The 24,270-nt window shown below is 38.8% G+C and overlaps 2 protein-coding genes across 2 annotated transcripts in view; one reads left to right on the plus strand and one right to left on the minus strand.

Moving 5' to 3' along the window:
• Positions 1-24,270, plus strand: part of LIN7A (lin-7 homolog A, crumbs cell polarity complex component) — a 390,131-nt gene that overhangs the window by 301,283 nt on the left and 64,578 nt on the right. The window lies entirely within an intron of this gene.
• On the minus strand, positions 4,209-6,732 carry MYF6 (myogenic factor 6). The gene is made up of 3 exons (XM_079937716.1): positions 6,199-6,732; positions 5,819-5,909; positions 4,209-5,581 (listed from the first exon to the last, which is right to left on the minus strand). The coding sequence occupies exons 1-3, from the start codon at positions 6,715-6,717 to the stop codon at positions 5,463-5,465; spliced, it is 729 nt and encodes a 242-aa protein (XP_079793842.1). The 5' UTR covers positions 6,718-6,732; the 3' UTR covers positions 4,209-5,462.

Raw genomic sequence — 24,270 nt, forward strand, 5'->3', positions numbered from 1 at the left:
CAGAGCAGAAACTCGCAAACGCCGGTCCCCAACAGCTCTCCCTCGGCTCCCGGGCTGGGAAGACGCTGTCACTCAGGAAGCTCTGTCAGGAACGGTGGTTCTCAGAGGTTAGGGCTGTCTTTGGTAAGGTGATCTCAAACAAATTTACCAGAGTGCCGCGGGTGAGTGGAACTAAAGAAGCCGAGAAAACACAAGCGCCCGGCGGCTTAATGGGACTTGCTAGGGGGGAAACAGGGTCCAGGGTTGAGGACCCTTGGGACCCAAGTGCTGAAAATAGGATCTCAGAGCACCAAAGTTAAAAAAACGAAACAAAACTTTTAGACCTCTGTCAGGGGCGAGAGGAGAAAGAGATCAAAAAATGGGAGGCAGGATACAAAGAAGGCAGGGAGCCAGCGCCTCAAAGATGGCTGGGCTCCCCTAATTCGGGAGAGATTCCCCTGCTCTTTTCCCAAGAAAGACCGTGGGTGGGGAAAATGCGAAACTGAGTGAACGAGACGGAGGAAAAAAAAATTTTTTTGAGTGGGAAAATTGAACAGAGAAGTATGAAAACAGTTAAAATTTACTTTTTTAAAAAAAGGTCGTTTGCAGTGCTCATCTGGGTGGCCTCTTCTTCTCAAAATCAGACTAGATTGGCTTTTGCTTCTCATAGAAAAGAATGAAAATACTGTTTTCCACTATTTCTCCAGAGAAGTGGATGTCTTCCATGCAGAGAAAACTCACGATTGTCTAATATGTAAACGGGTTGTTAGAAATGATATTCCAACACTGACTGTCTGCTAGGAAAGTATCACAGTAGTCAGATGATGGGAGGAAAACTCAGCCCAGCTGGGTGTTATAAATGAATGCCCACCAAGGTTCTGGTGAAGTATCAACAGATATAATGTTTTTAAATTTTTGTGTCATTTTAGATTCTGAATAAAAATAAACACATGCTTAATTTTCTTACAATTTAGACTTGTAAGCAGGTATTAATTGCAAAGACCTTTAAGTAATCATCAAGTTTTTTTTTTTTTTTAAAGAGAACGTATTTTAGTTTAACCATTACGGCAACAATCCTAGTGTTGATGGACAGACCACACCAGCAAAATGATGCTTAGAGCTTCCTTTTTTAGTAAAATTTGCCCACCCTAGGAATTCTGCACAATTGAAAATTCTCCATGCTTCTCTTAGCAGGAGAAATCAAATATACATAGGAAGATAAGTTCATTTCAATTCGTTTCTGCCCCTACCTGAGAGCCTTATCAACTCCTGGACCAAGGGAGTTGTTCTTGAAATGTTTGCTTATTATATCTGACGTAACAACGTGCTAAACAATTTCAAACCGCTATTAGCTCTGGGAACCAGGCACACCTAAGTAAACACATTAGTACCTGCCAAAGCTGCTGGAAGAATTTGTGGAGAAGACAGCTGAGGAAGACATTGGCCTCTGCTTGAATTCGAAGACTCCCAGGAGAGATCAAAGGCCTGAGTAAGGACTTTTAGCAGCCTTGAGAGTAGAGAAAGTAGCCAGTCCTTGCAGCGTTATCTTTGTTCCAGCACATGGCACAGGCATCCCGTCTCACAGGCTGACTCTGAACTAGGCTTGCAAAAAATTGCTTTTTCAGAGTGAAACCTCTAGGAAGGAGGGTCATCTTTTGCAACACTTCTTCTGACTTTAAGGGAGTGACTGGAGGGGTCTGTTGGGGAAATGTCTTGATGGCTCAGCTCTTGGAGGAAATGCCATGTTATTGCTAATTTACTAATAATAATTTACTAATAATGCATTAGAGTAGGAAATGAGATATTCAAAGTTTAAACTAAAAATTTTTTAAAAATACTTTTTCCAGATAAGGTGTTGTAGGAGGAAGGTTTTGAGATGAATAAAAGGGATAAAATATTACTAAGAGAAAAGCACAGATGGGTAAATTGTAACTTTGAGTTAAGAAATGTCTTAATAGGGATAGAGGTCACTTTAGCAGCCCAGGACTTCTCTGCCAGTCTCAAGAGGACTTGGGAACATTGAATTTTAGCACCACACCTCCACCCTAAAAACATATGAAAGAGTCTGAAAAAAAAAATGAGTCCGTTAGACATAAGTGGATTTCCACTACGTTCAGGCTTGAAACTCAATGATCCAGGTGTGATGATTAAAGTTAGTTTCAGAAAGCTGACATTTGACATTATACAAATTGTTTCTATAGTAACATGAAAGAGAAAGTCGCTCGTTGTTTTATACTTGATAACTTTATGCCTGCCTCTGGAAAGAGGCTCAGTTTTAATCTCAAATTGCTTATCTTTACCAAGTTATTAACATCTTGATTTTTCTGCTTCCACAGCCCTGTTTGTTTTGGCTTTGGCCTTAGTCAAGCTTATCATCATTAATATCAAATAAAAACATTTAAATTGCAAACACACCAAGGATTTCATTGGAAAGCCTAACATGTCAGCTATAGCAGTGGAGGTCACATGAAGTCTTTGGGAAATATTTGCTCTATTTAATGAAGAGACTTCTATAGGCAAACTTATTCCAAACAGTTTCTCAAGTTACCCCGCCAAGAGAGATAGAGAGGATTTGATTTGCAAAGACTGAATAAAAACTATCAGCAATTAAAGTCCGTGAATTGATAAAAGCTTTCTGCTGATGAGCAGACTATAACACAAATCTTATTATAAATATATGCACAATTATAAAGTAAATGAGTTCACCTGGTCACTTATGACATCTGATTTCAGTTGTGGCATGAGTCTGATTTTCCAAAATATAGGGGTGTGCATGTACATATACATTTTTAGGAAATCATTATCGATTCTCAGGAAGAAAATCATAGATACATAATAAGCATGATTAATGGATATACACGCCATCAAGCCATCTTCAGTCGCATGTGTTCTGATTAGATAGTTTGCAGTGCTTGACCACGTATCTTTTAATTAAATGACTCCTCTAATTTGGAGTTTACTAGCTAATCACTCTTGAGAAAGAGGTTTTGGAAAACAATTGTCAAATACAGCCAAGTTATTCTGCAGTCCTTAAATACTCCTCATTTCTCAAGGGCTTCTCTTTCAGGATACATAAGCAATTCAGAGAGCGAGCTTGAAACCCCTGAAGTTGACTGGCTCCAAATCCTGGCTCTGTACTTAAAACTGCAAGAACTCCTCTCTGTTCCAAAGTATCCTTTTCTCATAAGAGATAAGAAAAGGACCCCTTTACAGGTTTTCGTAGGGTTATATGAGTAAACAGGTAAAGTGTTAGTAATGGCTCATTCATTTTACTGCTGGTCTCATCGTTATTAATACTTTCTCAGCCAGAGCCTGCAAAAAAGCTACAAAACTAAATCTCATGGAACTGTGGCTTTTGGTGGAAGAAAAGCCTCTTGATGGTCAATTTAGATTTACTAATGAAAAATAAAAACAGCTGACATTTAGTGTTTATTTTTGTGTCCTGTTTTGGTTAAGAACTTTATCTCAGTGAATCTTCAGAACCCCAGGAGTTAAGCCCTATTATTGTCGTCCCCATTATTTTATAAATGAGGAAACGGGAAAAAGAGAGGAGCAGTGATAGTTCCACGTTTACACCGTAGCAGCGAACATTCAATCCAGTTTATGGCGCACAGAGGTTCAGCAGTTTGCATCCACTAACACTCCCACCTACTTCTCTCACACTTTTGAGAGGGATTATATGTCAAGATCAGTTTCCTCTATGAAGCTTTCTGCATTTTAGGAGAAAGTAGAATTATCCATACACTCAGAAAATTGAGTAACTATTATCCCCAGGAAGAAGCTTTTTGAAATGCTAAAGGGGCAAGACACTGCTCCATGCCTGCGGGGGGCGCGGTCTGTGGCGGCATCTGGAACTCTGGCGGTGGGCAACAAGGTCCAGACTGGAGCGTTGGGAATGAAGTTTGGGCTGGGAAGTGCTGAATTAGATTTGATTTTCACATTTCTGAACTGAGGACTAGCTGTAGAGAAAAAGAGGGAAGGAAGCAGTTAAGGGCGGGCGGGGAGAGTGAAAGTACCATTTACGGAATGTAAGAGAGAAGTAGCAATTCCAAAGAAATAGCTCGCCTCTTTCCTCTGCTTCACTTCCCACTGTGATTCTTGGTGGTCGTTTCTTCCTGAGGTTACAGGATAAACAAACCTGGCACACGTTGTAAAGTCCTCACGGTGAGGAGCTCCTGGGGCTTCAAGCCTCTCTGGGGCTTTGCTATTTGGTCCAGCTAAGAGGTTTCATGTGTGTTGTTGTTGTCTTTTGCCCTCAGCCATTTAACCCTTACCTCTCTTGAAGCAACCTTCCTTCAAAGATGCCCACCCCACCTCATGAGACAGATCGTCCCCTTCTTTTATCTTTCTATTTGGAAAACAAACCCAAGCCACAAGAGGTCTTGAGGCTATTCCAGTCTTCTAGCCACCAGTCTAGTTCAAGAAAACCCGGGAGGGACCAGAGACCTGGCTCAGAAGCCAGCGCAGCCCCTGGTGCACCATATGAATGCTTCCTCACGAAGGGCCGGGCCTGTAAATTCAAAGAGGGAAAGTAATTCGGGCTAAATTAGCTGAAGATTTTTTTAGGCAAATGAGCAGAATTTTTGTGTGGTCATTTCTTGTAACAATGAGATTTTCCTCGATTGAACATTCAGTTGTTAACTTTGAGAAAGTAAATCTCACCCAGATCTCCAGGTAAAGGACAGTTAAAACAGAAAGAAAAGGGATGCTGATAAAAGGGAAAAGGGCAGATTTCTTCCGGATGGTCTTCATTTCTAACCACAAGTGTGGGGTCTACATGAGATAGAAAAGTGAACAGTTTAATTCAGACACAGGAAAACAACCCATTTTCCTCCCTTTAAATCAGTCCATAAGTAAACGCCCAAATAAATGGGCTTGGGTGATTTCTAAATTAAAATGTGGTTCACCTTTATTTATGTCTCAAACATAGTTTTTTCAGTTGAATCAAATTAGGAACAACTTTGTTCATATAGAAACTTACATTTTAATATTACAATACCAGGATCCTCGCACATTTTATATACAATACGTCACTACACATTTAAAATATATTTCTTAGGTTTACATTAAAAAATGAAAGTACTAAGATTATTTACAAAAATATATTCAATACCACTAACATTTAGATGCAACGTTCCCACTTTGCTTTAAACAGGAATGAACTTCTTTTGAACATGGCACAAAAGGATCATCGTAATAAAAGTAAATATATTACAAAACCAACCAAACAAAAACAAAGCAAAACTGCTAGATCTAAGCCACTCGCGGTTCCCCAAATACAAGCCCAAAGCCGAAAGGCTTTTTCATCTGAGCGTGCACAACAGTTTCCGAGAAGTTTCTTTGTGAATATGGCTCCTTCCCTTTCTTAAGCTCCTGGGTCTGGGTTCCTAAATATTACTGTAACGTGACCTAAAGGATTAGGCGAATGAGGGAGGGAGGGATCTTCCTGCTACGTGGAGGACATCCCTAGCACCGGCGCCGGGTTACTTCTCCACCACCTCCTCCGCGCAGGGGAGTTTGTGCTCCTCCGAGGAGATGCTGTCCACGATGGAGGAAAGACATCGAAGGCTACTCGAGGCCGATGAATCAATGCTTGCCCCTCCTGAGCGCAGAAAACACACACACAAACATAACCCCGAAGGAAGGAAGAACCGGCAGCCCCGCGCCCCGCGCGAAGCCGCTTAGACCGCGCGGGAGGACTGGTCCCCGTGCAAGGAGCGCCGGTCTCTTAGGGACCGTCCAGGCTCCTGCTGGGCTCTGAGCGCTTTCTGCCCCCAGCGAGCACCCCAGTCCCCTCCCGGGATGTTCTCCAGCGCAGTCCAGTGCCCTTTTACTTTACCTTCCTTGGCAGTTATCACGAGCCCCCTGGAATGATCCGAAACACTTGGCCACTGGGAGCTGCAGGTGCGCAGGAAATCCGCACCCTCAAGCTGGAGGAAAACCGAGGCAGCAGATTAGTCAAGAAACATCGGTTCCGGGGGTGGGGTAGGGGACCCTTTGTGAGGGGGTCTCCCCTGTTTCCTCAGGCCGGGTACGAATTTCCTGCCTATTGCAGGCACCCCGTGTTCATGGGTCACTGGGGGTTCATTTGAGAGGGACCGGGAGGGGCGGGTGAGGAAGGAGGACGCGAACGGAGACAGAGCAGCTGGAGGTTAAGGCCCCAAGGAGGGCGACTAATCAGCCTATACATTCCCCGGCCCCGGCAGCATCTGGGCTTACATTCTCTTGCTTGGGTCTGTAGCTGAAGGGGTCCACCCCTAGCTCCTGCATTTTGTCCTGCTGATCCAGCCGGTGCAGCAGGTCCTGCAACCGCTCGATGTAGTTGATGGCGCTCCGCAGAATCTCCACCTTGGGCAGTCTCTGGTTGGGGTTGGCCACAGTCCGCCGCTTCAGTGCCTCGAAGGCCTCGTTGATTTTCTTTAGCCGCCTCCTCTCGCGCAGGGTGGCGGCCTTCCGCCGGTCAGTGGGGGCAGATTTTCTCTTGCAGGTCTTGCAAGCCCAGATCAGGCATTGGCCGGGGCAGTGAGGAGGCTGCAGGCCTGGGGGCGCCAGGACATGTTCCTCTCCGCTGCTGTCGCTCCCAGCTTCCGGGGGCATTTGGTCCTGGCAGGGGGACAGGGTACCATCACTCCCTGGATACAAAGGAGAGCCCTCTGCCACTTCTAACGGCTGCAGGGTAACATTTTCCCCATCCAAGTAGAAGAAATAGGAGCCAGTTTCAAAAAGGTCCATCATCATGTTCTCCTCCTTGGCCTCTGACTCGGTCTGAACGGGGTGATGGGCTCAAAAACCCAGAGGAGCCACCCAGATGGCATTTAATTAGTGCGGTGACTTAAGTCGCCCCAGCTTTATATATAGAAGCTCCTGAAACTCAATCCAACTTTTAGCTGTCATGGAGCATCAGTCTCTCAACGTGATTACAGCCAGCGCTCTCTAGAACATCTAGTTTGAAAGAAAACTGAGAAGTGTCACCCCCAGAATGATGTGACAACCTATATGCAGAACAGGTTAAAACAAAATACATAGAGAGAATCCAATAATTTAAACAAAGCATCGAACACTTCCACCTGGGGCAGTTTAGACGCTAACCTGCTTACAGGACAACTTCAGAACAACTGGGGATTAACACTGCTCCATTCCCCTCCCCCAGGCTCATCTGAGTTCTAAGTATAGACCCATGATGAAAGATTTCAAAGGCAATAGCCATTGCTCCAAAATAGCTTGGTTAATGTTTGCAGACTGGTTCAGCTCTTTTCTCCCTCCTGCCTGTCAAAAAGGTGCTATTCCTGTGATTAAAACCCTTACAGTCCTTCAAAGGTTATACATGACTTTCAGGCTTCAGCCTCAATAGCAGCAGGTAAATCTCTTTCCTCTCTTTTACTAAGGTTGAATGACAGTTTGGGAGCTGGAAGGGGGTGGCTGGAGGGTGCTCAGATTCCTTCCTTGGCTATCTTTTTTTGGAGGGTGGCAACCAAGATCTGAATTCCGTACCCCTGCTCCACGGTGGAGCAGTAGTACCTATAAGGTAAGGGGTGGGACTGAGGATGGGGATGCACTAAATGTAATAATGTCTCTTGAAAAATAGTTTTAGTGGAAATAAGACTCACACTATAGCTATTTGATATTCCAGGATTCAACGTGCCACTCCAAGATGCCTCTGTTAAGGCTCCTGTTCTACAATGTGTGGTCATAGCTTTTTCATTAGCATTCTCGGTATCCACTGACTCCAAATAAGTTCTTTCATAGGATTCAGATGAGAAAGGTAGCAACCAAGATACCAACCAAGGAACAGAATGTTTAGTTGCAGTTTGCCCCATGGTCCAATACACACAAGTGTGGTGGTTGAGGAGGCAGTACAAGATAAGGGTGAAGTGCAGGGCACCTAAATTCCAAAGATGCCCCCTCAAGTCTTAGCTAAGTTAATTTCTATTTATGTGTGGATGGGTAATACTAGGTCTTGATTTCTTTAAGATAACAATGGTTGCCATATGGAATTTTGGTGAGAATTCGATCAAATGATACCATGCGTGTGAAGCATATAACCTTATATTAGCTACTTGATGAACATTAGTTATTTAAAGCAGAAGGCTATGTCAAGGCTAAGACCATTTCTTATGAAGGAAATAAAGCACAGCTGTAGCAGAGATTTATTTTTTCTCCTATTTAAATTATTTTATTTAATTTATTTATTTATTTAATTTTTAAAATATCCCTTCCCTTTCCCTTTCCTTTCCTTCCCCTCCCAGAGCTCTGGAAGGACTCCTTCCAACCTTAAATTGCCTTTGGGGTGACAGTCAACTCTGGTTTTAGCCTTTATAGTCAGGGCCTGAAAAACTAGATGGAAACATAAGATCTCCTTATTCTACCCCAAGCAGTGATAATTATAGGCTGTGTTCAATACGATTTCACTTTTTAAATGAAGAGACTGAAGACAACGTCCTTGGACTCAATGGTCAGACAATGTAGAAACTAGTTACATTTTTTAGTTAAATCACTTATTCCAGAAGATAATTCTTCATAGTCTCTTCCTATTGAGCCACAGACTTGGGATGTTAAGTTCTGACATTTTGTGCTGTTTTTACATTTTTCTTATGTGCAGCTGAATAATTCCTTATCAAGTGTGAGAACCATTTTTCTGTGTTTGGAAAAGTAGGAGGCACAGGGAATAAGAAGAAGCCAGTACTTTTGTGACATTTTCTCCTATTTCTGCCATTCCCCTGGTTGTGATATCAGAAGTTAAGACTCCAGATTGGAGGCTCCAAGAGTTAAGGGAATAGCCTAACATCTATTAAGGAAAATTACCCTGTGCTCTGAACCTCACTCTGTGCTGTATCTTGTAATGTGAAGACAATTTGAAAAGTCATTTTAACCAGTATAGTTATATAGCATTATTGCTAAGATTATTAAGATAACAATAGCTGAAATTCATTTATTCAACATGTTTGGGGTACCTACTGAGTGCCAGATAGTGTCTTGGGTGACAAGAATAAAATGGTGAAAAATGATCTCTTCTTATGGAGTTGGAATCTAGCAGGGTGAGTGAAATTGACTAAGTAATTAAAAAAATGGAAGCAATAGCACTGGAATTGGGGGTGGAAGACCTAGATCACAATCGTTTGGGGCCTATGAGAACTTAGTCAACCCTAATATCTCAAATTCTCAGTTTTTTCACCCATGACATGTATAATGACAAAGACATCATACGCTCAAAGGTCATGATAAAGTTTTTAAAAATGTGAAATTGCTTCAAAAATGTTGCATACCTATAAAAGTATTTTTATTACTGCAATTAGGTATAGAGAAAAAATGAGATAAGAAAAAGATCACTTCTAGGGAATTTTGTTGCTTGGGTGACAGAAGTAACAAAGCATCGACATATATACACTACCAAATGTAAAATAGACAGCTAGTGGGAAGCAGCTGCATAGCGCAGGGAGATCAGCTCGGTGCTTTGTGACCACCTAGAGCGGTGGGATAGGGAGAGTGGGAGGGAGGCTCAAGAGGGAGGGGATATGGGATATATGTATGCATATGGCTAATTCACTTTGTTGCACAACAGAAAGTAACACAGCATTGTGAAGCAATTATACTCCTATAAAGATGTATTAAAAAAAAAAAGAAGTGGGGCTTCCCTGGTGGTGCAGTGGTTGAGAGTCCGCCTGCCGATGCAGGGGACACGGGTTCGTGCCCTGGTCCGGGAGGATCCCACATGCCGCAGAGGATCCCACATGCCGCAGAGCGGCTGGACCCGTGGGCCATGGCCGCTGAGCCTGCGCGTCCGGAGCCTGTGCTCCGCAACGGGAGAGGCCACAGCAGTGAGAGGCCCGCGTACCACAAAAAAAAAAAAAAAAAAAAAAAGTAACGTTTAAGGTGACACCATTCTTAGATTCGCCACTGATTTTAAGAGGTATCGGGTAGATATGAGAAAGTCTGCACATCATGAACCTGCTAAAGAATATGAAAGTGTGCACTTTCTCCTTCATTTCCCCCTTATTTAAGTGTTGTCACTGGAGAAACAGTGGAAACAGTTCAAAATGTAGAAAGAGAAGATTCTAGAGAGAAGAAGAAAAAGCTTTGGGGTGCTGATCAAGAGCAACTTCCCAGAAAGGGGTGGCATTTCTTTGTGTGAATTCAACTATCACTATTGAACTGTCATTTCTTATTAAACTACAAAGCCCCTTTCACAATATTCTCTAGAACTCGGGCCAATAAAATTAATGTTGTTATTCACCTTCGTTCAAACAGATTTTTCCCTCTTTTGTTGTTGTTTTGGGGATTGGGAGTAGGGATGGGAAGAGAGAAAAAAGGAAATGCCAGCTTGGGAAATAACCATTTTTTATTAGATTAGGTAATGGGAAAATACGCAATGATTCCAGACAACTAAATACGGAACTCTTGGAACTCAAACAAAATGTGAGATGCCTGTAATTGCAATTACATTATTTCTCAGTACAACTTGGGAGACACAGATCTTGACAAGTGGTCAAAACAGGTTTATCCTCCAAGGTTTAAATAGTTCAAATATGTTTTTTTAATTATGGAAAAAGTAAATAATAATAAGAGAATAATAATATTGTGTCAATAAATCACTTCAGGGGCCTAGAGTTCATTCATAACAAAATGTGAAAGTAAGCTAGTGAGAGAATTGAGAGTTTTCAAATAGTTTACCACCCCATTATTCTTACTTCATGCTTAGTTATTTGTAAACGCATTTTCTTCCCATCATCTCCACAAAAGCTTGAGTATGTCCAGTTCTTCTTCTCCGTGAAAAGGAGTGGGAGGAAAAGGATTATGGCCAGCTCAGCCAATGGTGGATTTTAGCTATGAGCCTTTGGGAAGGTGCTGTTATGTGGTAGAAAAACAGTCTCGGAGTAAGCCAGAATCTAAGTTCTAGCCATCGTCAATTATACATTCCAAGCCTCAGTTTTATAAGAGATCAAATGGCATATGTAATGTATACATCACAGGTTTGTTGTTAGCATAAAATGGAAAAAAAAATATATGTTGAGTCCTTGCTATGGAATATGCACTCAACAAATTTTAATTTCCTTCCTTCCCCTACTCAATTCATAAGGCCTCTGATTGAAATAGCCAGAGGGAATTAACTGAAATACCTAGATTTGTTAAGACAGATGTTTAGGATAAATTTAGGGATTTATTTGTGTTAATGGGGTAATGGAAGTGAAAATATTAGAACTAGTGACTCTGATAATTGTGTTTCATGTATTTATGCCCTCAACAAATTTCCAATTACTGGGGGACAGACACTAATTAAAAAAATGACTACCTGAGCTAGGAACTTTGGAGGAAAAGAATGTGGTTCTTTATGAGTGTATAACAATGAAGAGTCTGTCATGAATGGAAGCTTGCGAAAGGACATAAGTTCCTGAGATGTTGGGTTGGTATTTCTAGGGAGCAGAGTTGAAGATTTTTAACAAACCTGTGGATTGGAGTAGTGGTGACAGTAGGAGGAAGGTCACGGAAGAAGTAGACACAGGGTTAGTCAGAAACTGATGAAGAGATTTTTGTGGGTTATACCTAAGGAATTTGGCTATATTATTGCATATCTGGGTTCAAAGAAAGCAGTTTCAGTCACAGCTGAGAAAGTAGACCTGAGGGCCAGATAGAAAATATACTTTTTCAGCAGTGGAAAGAAAGAGGAGAAAAGGGAGTAAAAGAAAGGGGGTGGAGGAGGGCAAGGAGAGAAGGAAAATGAACAGCACTAAGTCCAGCCTGCCGGGAGAAGACGATCAACTAACAAGGCCAGTGAGTGGCCCTGAAGAAGTAGAAGGTGAAGGAAGGGCCTGCTGACTGAAAGGGAAAATTCAGAAGAGGCAGATTAATGCTTTAAACTTGTGGCTGCTAAATGAGTAACCTGAACCCATGCACCTGTAATTTACCTAATCTGCAGACAGTGTGTGCCCAGAGATTCCCGAACACTGTGGTAAAAATAGTTTGCACTTAGACTGACAGAACATTCGAGTTACTTCAGAGGACATGGGGGAGGGGCACAGACCAAGCAGAGGAGAAGGGAATGTTTTAAAGGCGAATGCAACTTCCAGACTGTGGCAGTGAGAAGTTGGGCAGAGAAATGGGGCTGGATCTGGATTACGGGGACTGCTGCGCAGCTGCCTTTTTCAAAATAGCTCCGAAGAAATGTGTCTAAGATGAGCAGAGGAGGAACCAGAGAGGCTGCTCTTCAGATTTTTCCAATATATTTTTTACTCTTTGCTCTCACCCCCCTTTCCCTTCCACTTGGGAATAGAACAGGACTTCCACAAAAGCCTGTGTTCAGTTCATGTACTAGACACAAAATGCTACTGAGAGAGGCTGCTGCTCGTTTATTTTCTAGGCACAGTGTCCAGGGAAAGAGACCATAAATGCTCGTCTCCCTGAGAAACTCTTATTTGGTGCTTAAAAAATGAAGTTCTCTTTATAATTCTGCACTCTCCCTATTTTCATTCAGATTTAGGAGTTTAAGAGCAACATTTGTGAACCATTAGAATGTTTTCAGGTTACGTATTCCTTCCCTGTGGGTCACCAACTGGCAAAGGTTTGCTTAGGACAAGTACCCAGGAGGTCCCACTTTCAGTACAAAGATTGGGAAATCCTGGACAAATCAGAACAAGTTGGTCACCCTACTTCCAGGAAAAACAGGATAGATGCTGACAAGTATCTATTCATAAATAAGAACAATGAACAGAGTGCAGTATATATAAAGTAGACTTTTTTCTTTAAACGTAATTATAGTGATTACAAATATGGGGTTTGATGTTAGATCAAAATCCTAGGCTCAGCTCTGCCACTTGCTAATATTTGACCTTGGGCAAGTTATTTAACTTCTCTAAGTCTCAACTAGTCCATAAAATGGAAATAATATTACCTTATAAGGTTGTTTTAATGATTAAAACAATGTTAATAAACAATATACAGTGTCTAGCACGTAGTAAACAATACAAATTGGTATTATGTTATTTAACTTTTGATTGAAGAAAAATCATCCATCTACGTGTCACCTCAATAAGTCATACTTTGCTTTTTTTGTCTTCTATATGACCAAAAATTTTATATAATTAATAATACATAATGTAAATTTTGTATTACATAATTTTAAGAATATAGATATAATACAATATCATGCATATATGGCCTTTTTCACTTAAAATATTACATAAACATTTTCCATGATGCTATGTAAAACTAATGTTTAAAATTTCTAAGATATATGGAATGATTTTTCAATGTTATTTACATCTTTTAAAAACTAAATGAATTGTGATATTCAGATGACCCAAATTATAGTAGGGTCTGATGTTACTAGCTTGTTAAGCTAAACAGATGTCTCTAGTATAGAATGGTTAGCCAAGTATTTTGTTACTGCCCTCCAACTGGCTGGTTATGACATATTGCCCAAAATAGTTGGTGCTTTAATGCCTATGTCACAGCCTGCTGTGACAAATAGTCACCACTGTACAAACACATTTATTCCATAAAGTTTTTCTACCGGTTTGGAAAAAAAAGTTGTTTAATCAGACGTACACACACATTTCATACTTTTTCAGAAGCTCAGACATTTCGCCTTGAGATAATGCATGTTAGCTTTTAGGATAGTAAGTGATAGAAATATGGCAAAAGTTATAAAATGTTTAAATTGTATATAATCTGGTGTTTTTGAAGTACAGGGATTATATTTTCAATGTGTCACTAGTCACATAAAAATTAATCACGTTAAGTTTTATCTTCCCTGATTTCAAGATCTGAGCTAGATATTGTGATTGGAAAAACCGTGCTGTATAATTTCACAATGTAAGTATAATCTTTTTATTAAATCATTTAAATTTTTTTTATTTTCTTCTGTTTAAGTATAAACTATCATGAGATTTAAGCTATAATATTCCACAATTTGTACTTTTAAAGTATAGAATAAAAAGTAGTTATATATATTTTACTTTGTAAAGTTGTAGCCGTTATTCAATTCTGAAAAACAAAGTTGCAGTCCCTGTGTCAAAGTGCTTTAAATAAATGATTTCATTACATCTTTTTTTTTAAAATAAATTTATTTATTTGTTTATTTTGGCTACATCGGGTCTTTGTTGCTGCACATGGGCTTTCTCTGGTTGTGGCGAGCGGGGGCTACTCTTCGCTGTTGTGCACCGGCTTCTCGTTGTGGTGGCTTCTCTTGTTGTGGAGCACGGGCTCTAGGCGCACGGGCTTCAGTAGTTGCAGCGCGTGGGCTCAGTAGTTGTGGCTCGTGGGCTCTAGAGCGCAGGCTCAGTAGTTGTGGCGCACGGGCTTAGTTGCTCCGCGGCATGTGGGATCTTCCCGGACCAGGGCTTGAACCCGTGTCCCCTGTGTTGGCAGGCGGATTCTTAACCACTGTGCCACCAGGGAATCCGGATTTCATTACATCTTCACAATGTTTTATCAAGTATGATTTATCTCCATTTTAAAGAGGGAGTAAAGCATTGAGAAGTTAATCTACTTGCCTGAAAATCACATGCTTATAAACTAAACTCTGGCTCTTAGAGCAGTAATTTATATAATCAAAATGAAGTTCTTATTCTGAGCCTCCTTACAGTGCCCAATAGAAGAGTAGTCTTCAGTGGGAAAAATAAAGTCTAGGGGCAAACTACCTTAGAGGACCTTTGAATGTTTATTTGGCAACCTGTAGGATAACTTCCGTTTTTCTAGTGACCAAAAGAGGCACTGTTGATAGCTGCTGGCTGAGATTTGGACCTGTGTTGTACTTTGGGAAATAATGATGCAATGCTATTTTCCATGTACAGTGCCATGTACAGGCAGCCTGTCCCAGAGGTCATGAAACTGATGCTCAAATTCAAATGCTTGAAACTCATGGTCTATTTGATTATTTTAAAATATACAGTAAGAAGGAAAGAGAAAGACAGAGTAGGTTAGCACGCTTAAGATAGGGTAAAAGTGGGGTGGAGAGACAATACTATACAAGTCTTGAGCTACGCAATGCATATATATCCTGTCTTTCTCCCTTCCCCTTCAGTCTGCCCCACTTACAGTATATACAAGGACTAGAATTGAGGGTGATCAAAGGATTTCAGCAGATGGAAGGTGTCTGAACAAATACACGGATGCTCTATACACCTAGTCAAAACTACAGCTCACCTATAATCTACTGGGCAGCCAGCAGAGTCTGTGGACCAAACTGGATTTCACCAATAAGTGGTCAGTTTAAGACTTCTTAAATATTGGGTTTCTCAGGCATATTTAGTTATTTGATGCTTAATTGGCCCTCCATCCCTTTCTATGTTGACAAGCATAGGCTACACTTACTTTGTCTGTCTCTAACCTGTTTTCCAAGCCATTTGCTTTTATATTTAGTTTCATCTATTCTCCCTATTTTTTCCTCTTATACTCTATGGTAGGATTGAATATTCTTAAAAAAGAGCAAATGTATATTATATCTCCTCTCAGAAGTTCTTTACATGTTTTCAAATAGAATTGCTATCGCTTGATATTTTCTAGTTTCTTGCCTAATTTCTTTGAATTCTTTAACATAAATCTATCTTATAAAACTTTCATAATCTCTAATTTCTGTTTGCCACTTCCCATCCCGTCTTTTTTTCCCTCAAAATGGTGGGTACATTTTGTTCCAAGAACTACCACATCAGCTGAGTGTAGAATTTCTTTCTAAATTTGTTTCCAAGAAAACAGACAATCATACGCTTTTGGAGATCAACAAAGTAAGGTGCTTACGTAGCCCTTAATAAAGCATTCTTTTTACTAAACAGAGAGTAATGTGGATTGTGACAAGCATGACTCCTATGATGGATATTCGGTAAAGTGTGATTTTCTTTTCATACAAACCAGGGCTCTATTAACATGGTTTCCTCAAGTCTACTTCTCACTTCCAAATCCTCTAGGAATTGACACCAACTGTCCATTTTGACACTTGTTCATTAATTTCCTTTCAATGGGACTATTCTCTTCTCTCAGCTGTTGTAGCAATTTAAGGTTTTACAGACTCTTCTGGTATGGCTCTTTGTTGAACATTCTTTCTGTGTTCAGACTGTGTAACACCAGAGCCTGAAAGTATGTCACAGAGTCATTAGTGTAGTTCACCACTTGTTCCATTATCCACTCTCACAGAGGGAGACTTCAGCTGACCCCTTAAAAACTGAAAAGGGCAAAATCAATTAGTTCTCTCCAGCAAGATTTAATGGTCTTGATAGCAGTAAGTCCGTGCTTCCTTTCCTAACCTGCATCATTCTACACACCTGACCTGACTGCATCCAATAGATCTCTAGTTATAAACTTCTTACAGAAAAAAAATGTTTTTTCCTGTTTGGGAGGTGTGTGTACACACACTGTGTGAGGGAGGTCATTTCACTGCCATGACTGTAAGCACTAACAGATCCCAGTAAACAGAGAATGATTGTTGCATCTCTTTGTGAAATATGAACAACCTTGCTGATTTTTATTCATGATTGGGAAACCCCAGCATTTTGAGGATTAAAGGGCATAAAACTGAATAATACAAGAATGGCTGTAGAAGAATATAGCATTTGTTTTGTAGTAAAATGAAGTGGGACCGTGTGACTTTTCCATGGCGCAAGTACTTTTCTTGTGTGTCAAGTTTTGTTTTGGGTTAGTGAGAAACATCACATCACGAAGAAAGAATGCAAGAAGCAAGGGCTGCTTTACACTTTACCAATCTGTTGTGCTTTTCCTGGAAATTTTTGCATTTGAAGTTTGACAGAAGGTAGCAAATTTTGTGTGTGTGGTTGCTATGCTTAAAAATAAGTATGTAATAAGTGATATTTGATTGTTTTATATTATTTTACCATTTTATAGATGAACATGGTTTAATCTTTTAGATTTTCTTTCATCTTATGATATAATAGCGCTAAGAACATATGCTGCTTTTTTTAACTAAGTAATTTCAAGATATTAATTCTTTAATGTTCCCTATATAATTCTAAGACAGCTAGACTTCTTATGTTTCAAACTTTATTTTTACTTCTTTGAGTGTTTGGTATTTTATATAGCTTTCTAAAACTTTCATAGCAGAACCTTTTCTTTAATCTTATCCATTTTAATTCATCAAACAGCTTATTCTTTCCTGACTTTGAAGAAAATCCCAGTCTTCTCTATGGAATAAGTTATCTTTTGAAGATTAAAGTGATGATTAAAATCAGCTCTTGGACATATGATAATACTATAATACTATTTTTGGCAGTGGTGTGTTACTTAAAAAGTTTTATAAATACATTATCTTAGCAATAACTTCAGCCTCAGGAAAAAATGAAGCACGATCTTATAAGATTAGTGTGAGATTTCCTGAGGGTACAGTAATTTAGCTCTACCTTCAGAAGTGGGCAGCAAGACTTTTCTGGGACTCTGGGGCTTTTAATAGTCTATCTAGTATAAAGGCAAATAATGGAGACAGAGGAGGAGGGAAGGGGGAGAGGCAGGGAGGAAAGGAGAGAGGAGAGAGGGAAAGGAAAAGCTGGAAGGGGAAATGAAGGGTTGTGAAGTCATTCTTAGTTTAGAATTGACCATTAGACTTCTATCAAAATCTACTCTTTTTAAAAAATCACAGCGTTTTGAAAACCAAAGGCCTTAGAATTAAGCACATGTTTTATTGGTGGGTTACTTGTTCCTAAGCACAAGTATCCTTCCTTGGTAATAGAATTTGCTGAAAAAGCACAGAATCACTGGAAGCTTGATGTTGTCTCGTATGTTCCTATTTCAAAGTTTATGACTGTAAGGAAATACTCACAAGAGACTGTGGAGTGTGGATCATCAAACGATTTCTATTTTTCACAACTGCCTCTTTTCACATGTCTCATATTGATTACAATATTTGCTTCTATGGTTATTCATAACCAAGCACTTATCACATTGCCCTTTAATGCTTATTTATTCATATCCTCCACTCTGTAGAGCAGGAGCTATGTAATCATCATTGCTTAGAAGGATCACCTGGTGGAAAACAGGTAGTATGTAATCTCTGCTCAATGATAATTGTCAAAACCCACATCATCTTCTCTGAGATGAAGTGGCGTTTTCCCTTATTGGATATTTATTTCTTTTTCTATTTGGGATTTGTTTAAATTTTTTGGTGCTTTGCCCAAAACATTGTGTGTCTCGATCAGTGCAAGATATAATGCTCGTTTTATTTTAGTAGAAGTTCCTGGAAACTTCATGGGACAAGAGGTGCTCTACTCAAAAAAAACATTATATAGCAAGATTTATTTTTGGAGCTGAAATTGCTAAGCCTTAGATACTAAGTCTAAGTAATTAATTGCTAAGTCTGGCTGCCACAACAAAATTAGAGTACATCAATTTGAGTTAAGGCACTCATGCTATGTTTATAAGAAGAGAGTATGATAGTTTATTGGCTACTTGTTTTAAAAGTATTGGTGGGGGCTTCCCTGGTGGCGCAGTGGTTGAGAGTCCGCCTGCCAATGCAGGGACACGGGTTCCTGACCCGGTCTGGGAAGATCCCACATGCCACGAAGCAGCTGGGCCTGTGAGCCATGGCCGCTGAGCCTGCACGTCCGGAGCCTGTGCTCCGCAACGGGAGAGGCCACAGCAGTAAGAGGGCCGCGTACCGCAAAAAAAAAAAAAAAAAAAAAAAAAAGTATTGGTGGGTTACTTGTTCCTAGTCATCCAGCTCCTGAATACCTGGTCATCCTTGTTTTTTTCTGGCCTCCATGTCAGTGAGAGTCTCTATTTTACCCAGCTGGCCCTGAGAGTGAAAGGCTTAGGACAGTGGTTATCTTACCCTTGGCCATTCTTCTGGACACTCTCCAGAAGCTGGTCTGTGTTGCCACCTTTTCACTTCTTGAACCCTGCGGGTTCAGGGTTTCCTGGGTACCTGAAGGTAATCAGAATAGTATGTATGGAACCCAGCACTGGAACTAGTAATCCTTAACTCCCCTCTTTGTATCCTTCAACTTTCTTCTTCATAAAGTCTTGGCTTTATAGTAATAAAATATTTTAATTTACCTTAAAGTAACTTAATTTTGTACATTTTTTAATCCAGTAAATATTCATTTTAAAAAATGGTATCTTAAATGTTACATACCGTGTAACCCATTTATAAGAGGACTTTGAAATGATTACAGTAGTCTGTATAAGGTGCTGTTGGAATTACCAGGCCTCAGTAAACTTCTTAGAAAAGAACACGAACTAGTGGAACACCTAGTAGAGCAGGCCTCTCCTTTCACGTGACTTAATTTGGCAGATTTTTTGATGGATTAATTTATTAAATTTTTTTTTGTAAATTACATATAATTCAGGCCCAAACTCTGAAAGCAAAATGGTCATACTTCTAGCCAATGCCATAAACTCCCCAATTATCTTATTAGGTATCTTCATGAAATTTTGATGAATTTCTTTTGTTGACCATGATGAGAAGAAAAAGGTTTGGAAAGCACTACTCCAAACTGTTGATAATAGTTATATTTAGGTACTAGAATTTTGGTTGATATAAGTTTAAAAGAGAGTTTTCTGTAATTTAAAAAAATCTATAATAAGCATTCTCCAGTTTTGTAATGAGAAAATCAAATGAATATTATTTAAGAAAATCAAATAAATATAGGAACGTAGTCACAAGTAGAACTAGTATATCTGGCAAATAAGACAGAATCTTAATTTTTAGGACAGGAAACAAGGCCTGTACCATATTTGCAGCAAAATTCTCTTGATGCTGCAGCAAAATTCTCTTGATGCTACAGCAAAACTCTCTTGAAGGAATAAACCTAAAATTTCTCAAGATAAGGACTAAATCTTCCCAGAGTTTGGGGTGAATTGCTTCTGATATACAGAGATGAGGACTGTGGGAGCTGGGAACCATGTAGCTTTCTCTAAATGATAAGCTTCAATTATCTGGGCAATTCAATTATGGGAATAAGGTCCTTCCCAATTATAACAGATTATGGTATATGCTACTTTAATTCAATTTATTGAACTGGGAAGTAAGGTTACTCAAAGTAGCCCAATAGTCTAAACTTCAGTTTGGTTTTTTTTCTCTCAGGAATGCTGTATTTTTTATTGAGATACAATTCACATGACATAAAATTCAGCCTTTTAAAATGTACAGTTCAGTGGTTTATAGTATTTTCACAAAATTGCACAATCATCACCACTGTTTCCATCACCCCAGAAGAAACCCTGTATCCATTAGCAGTCACTTCCCATTTCCCACTCTGTCCCTGGCAACTACTAATGAGCTTCTATGGATATGCCTATTTTGGATATTTCATATAAATGGAATAATTACAATATGTCTGGCTTCTTCTGGAACCATGGGTGAAATCCATTTCACCTGCCTTCACTAATCAAGGTTTTAAGACTTTCATGACCTCTAAGCAGCACATAGCCTGAACAATAAGGTGTCTGACCGAGTTGTTTTCCAGGAACTTGGAGTCAGCTGCATCTATTTCAAGCTGAGCCAAGGGTCAGCTGTGTCTAGTTTGAGCTGAGCTCCTTAGGACCGGGAAGGACCACTGACCCTTGAACTGGGCATGCGCAGGCATGCGCACTTGTGAACGTTAGAATGTGAAGAGGCCTGTAGCGTAGTTAAGCCTGCGCAGAGCAACAATTATCGCACCTTTTTCTAATCACCTTTCCCCGTTCCCCCGCGCCTCCGACAGCCCTGCTTCTTTTTTTTAAATCCCATAAACACCCAAGCCTCTTGCCTTCTTGGAGCAGATTCGAGACCTGCTCTCCCGTCTCCTCGCTTTGCTGCAAACCTCGGCATCTCACCGTTTTAGCTTGCTGCACGTTGGGCAAAACAAACCCGGTTAGTACCACCTTCACTTAGAGTAAAGTTTTCAAGGTTGATATATGTTGTATCATGAGTAAGTACTTCATTCCTTTTTGTGGCTGAATACTGTTCCATTGTATGGTTATACCACATTTATCCATTTCTTGGCTATTATGAATAATGTTGCTATAAAAATTTACGTACAAGTGTTTGTGTGGAGCTATTTTAGTTTGTATTTTTGAACTGGCACCAAAATAAAGCCCACACAATGTGATTAGTTGATAAATCTTTTAAGTCTCTATGGTTCCTCCTCTACAACTTTATGTCTTTTGCAAGTTTGTTGAAGAAATTGAATCATTAGTCCTGTACAGTTTTCCAAAATCTGAGTTTTGCTGATTGCATTCTTTTGGCATAATTTAACGTTCTTCTGACGTCTATAGTTTCATTCATTGGTAGCTCGCTGTAGAGGCTTGATTGGATTCAGACTTGATGGGGGAGGGAGGGCTGGTAAGATTACAGTATAGTCTGTTATACTACAAACCTTATGTCTGGTTGTCTCTTTTTTTTTGATATTAGCAGCTATTGTTGATCTTTGCTGGGATCCATTATGGAATGAGAAGTAGTGATAGTCTAATTCTGTCATTTCTTCTTTATTTATAGCTAGAATATGGTATAAAGAAAAAAATCTGTCCTCAGATATGTTGTTACTGCATCATTCAGTTTGTATATAAAAGGAAGGATAAAATGCTTGAATCTTTCCCTTTATTTGCTCGTTTTCAGAATAAATTGGTTATCATCCTCTAATAATTGACTATTCATGGGTTTTAAAAATGAACTCATGGACTAAACATATTCAGTATATTCTAATCAGTTGGAGTTATTATTTTTCAAATTAATAGTTGAATTTTTAAAAATAAGTTTCTGTATTTTGGCAGGAACACATAAGTAGATTTTGACATTCATTATATTAGATGATTAACCATGATATTTCTTTTTATATAAAGTCCCCTTATTTAGGTTCTTTGAAAATGTATTTATTTTGTGTTGAAGTATAGTTGATTTACAATGTTGTGTTAGTTTCTGGTGTACAGCAAAATGATTCAGTTATACATGTATAATATACATTCTTTATCAGATTCTTTTCCTTTATGGTTTATTACAGGACCATATGTATGTACTATACAGTAGGACCTTGTTCTTTATGTACTTTATATATAGTGCTTTTTATCTACTAATTCCAAACTCCTAATTTATACCTCCTCTCCGTGCTTTCCCCTTTGGTAAACATAAGTTTGTTTTCTATGCCTGTGAGTCTTGTTTCTGTTTTGTAAACATGTTCATTTATATCATTTTTTTGGATTCCATATATAACTGATATCATATGATATTTGTCTTTCTCTGACTTACTTCACTTAGTATGATAATCTCTAGGTCCATCCATATTGCTGCAAATGGCATTATTTCATTCTTTTTTATGGCTGAGTAATATTCCATTGTGTATATTCATATATATATATATATATATATATATATATATATATATATATCTCCACACACATCATCTTTATCCATTCCTCTGTCAGTGGACATTTAGGTTGCATCCATGTCTTGACTATTGTAAATAGTGCTGCATTGAACATTCAGGTGCATGTATCTTTTCTAATTAGACTTTTGTCCAGATACATGCTCAGGAGTGGGATTGCTGGATCATATGGTAACTCTTTTTTTAGCTCTCCCAGTGCCACTTGCTGAAGAGACTGTCTTTTCTCCATTGTATATTCTTGACTCCTTAGTTGAGGATTGATTACTATTGGTGAGTGGGTTTTTTCCTGAGCTCTCTATTTTGTTCCATTGATCCATATATCTGTTTTTGTGCCAATACCACAATGTTTTGATTACTGGAGCTTTGTAATAATTGTCTGAAGTTTAGGAGGGTTATGCTTCCAGCTTTGTTCTTTTTCCTCAGGATGGCTTTAGTAATTCTGGGTCTTTTGTGGTTCCATATAAATTTTAATTATTTGTTGTAGTTCTGTGAAAAATGTCATGGTTAATTTGATAGGTATCATTAAATCTGTAGATTGTTTTGGGTACTGTGGCCATTTTAACAATATTAATTCTTCCAGTTCAAGAGCTTGGGATATCTTTCCATTTCTTTGAATAATCTTCAATTTCCTTTATCAATATTTTACCGTTCTCAGCATATAAGTCTTTCATCTCCTTGGTCAGGTTTATTCCTAAGTATTTTATTTTTTGATGCAGTTTTAAAAGGGATTTTTTTCACTTTCCCTTTCTGATATTTCATTGTTAGTGTAAAGAAATGCAACAGATTTATGTATGATAATTTTATATCCTGCTACCTTGCTGAATTTGTTTATCAGTTCTAGTAGTTTTTGTGTGGAGTCTTTAGGGGTTTTCTATATAAGGTATCATATCATCTGCATATAATGACAAGTTTACCTTTTCCCTTCCAGTTTGGATACCTTTTATTTCTTTAAACTTCAGGTTTTGTTTCTGGGACATATATCTTTGAATTCTTATAAATTTTGGAGAAAATGTAAATGTTTCACACTGGGGTGGTATGATCCACTGGGCATTAGAAGTTGGGTGAGTGTTCATCCTGAAAAGGTGAAATTATTTATGATCTTTAAAGGAAATGAAGACCAAAGGAAATAAGACCATGGAACATACTGAGATTTTTCGCTCCAAAATTCATTTTGGTTTAGAGTGAGGGGGTTAAATTTAACATGATTTCATTTTTTTTTTCCCCAGCAGCCTATTTCCCTACATCATTTACTGAATAATGATGTATCTTTTCTTCCTTGGTGGATGATATTTCCTTACTGACATATTAAAATCTTATAACATGGCCTGTGTTTGAAAACTTGTCTCTTTCATTAGGTATTGCTTCTTCTCATGTCAGTTGTACACTTTATTTTGATAATAAAATATTTTAATAGATGGAAGTTCTCGCCTCATCACTCTTATTACTCAAAAAAGTTTATCTTATTTCTCAGTTATTTATTCTTCCAGATGAACTTACGATGTTTTTATAAATATGAAATAATCTAATACTATTTAAGATTTTTAAATTGGCATATTAAACTTATGAAGTAATTTGAGAAGAACCATGTGTTTTATAATAGGCTTCCCTTAGCAAAAAATGTAATCATATCTTAGATTTCCCTGTTTTAGTTTTCTTCAGAAGTGACCTCTAAGTTTAGCTTCTTGGTATTTTATATTTTGGACACTATCAGTGAACTGACTTTTCCCGTTATATCTTCTCACTCATTAATTGGTTGCTTATAATTTTGGAATATTTATTTTGTGGTCACTTGTATTAGAGAACTTGTTATTACTTATAAAGTATTTCAGTGTGCTTATTTGTATCTTCTAGGTATGCAATATTTTTGTGTTGAATCATGACAGTTTTGACTTCTGTTATTTTTGTTTTCCTTATTGCTTTGGTTAGATTAGCAGTATACATATTTGGTACCTGATTTTGATAAAAATCTTTGTCTTTAAAATCTCTCTAGTACCTTAGT

The sequence above is a fragment of the Stenella coeruleoalba genome (assembly GCF_951394435.1).
Source record: "Stenella coeruleoalba genome assembly, chromosome: 11".
In the NCBI taxonomy this organism is placed as follows: domain Eukaryota; kingdom Metazoa; phylum Chordata; class Mammalia; order Artiodactyla; family Delphinidae; genus Stenella; species Stenella coeruleoalba.

Bases quoted from the DNA above. Each gene is read 5' to 3' on its own strand.
- MYF6 (XM_079937716.1), bottom strand. From the start codon at position 6,717: ATGATGATGGACCTTTTTGAAACTGGCTCCTATTTCTTCTACTTGGAT. The intron at 5,910-6,198 runs GTAAGCCCAGAT...GTTTTCCTCCAG, and splicing joins ACAGACCCAAGCAAGAGAAT to CTTGAGGGTGCGGATTTCCT. The intron at 5,582-5,818 runs GTAAAGTAAAAG...TTCTGCGCTCAG, and splicing joins CGTGATAACTGCCAAGGAAG to GAGGGGCAAGCATTGATTCA.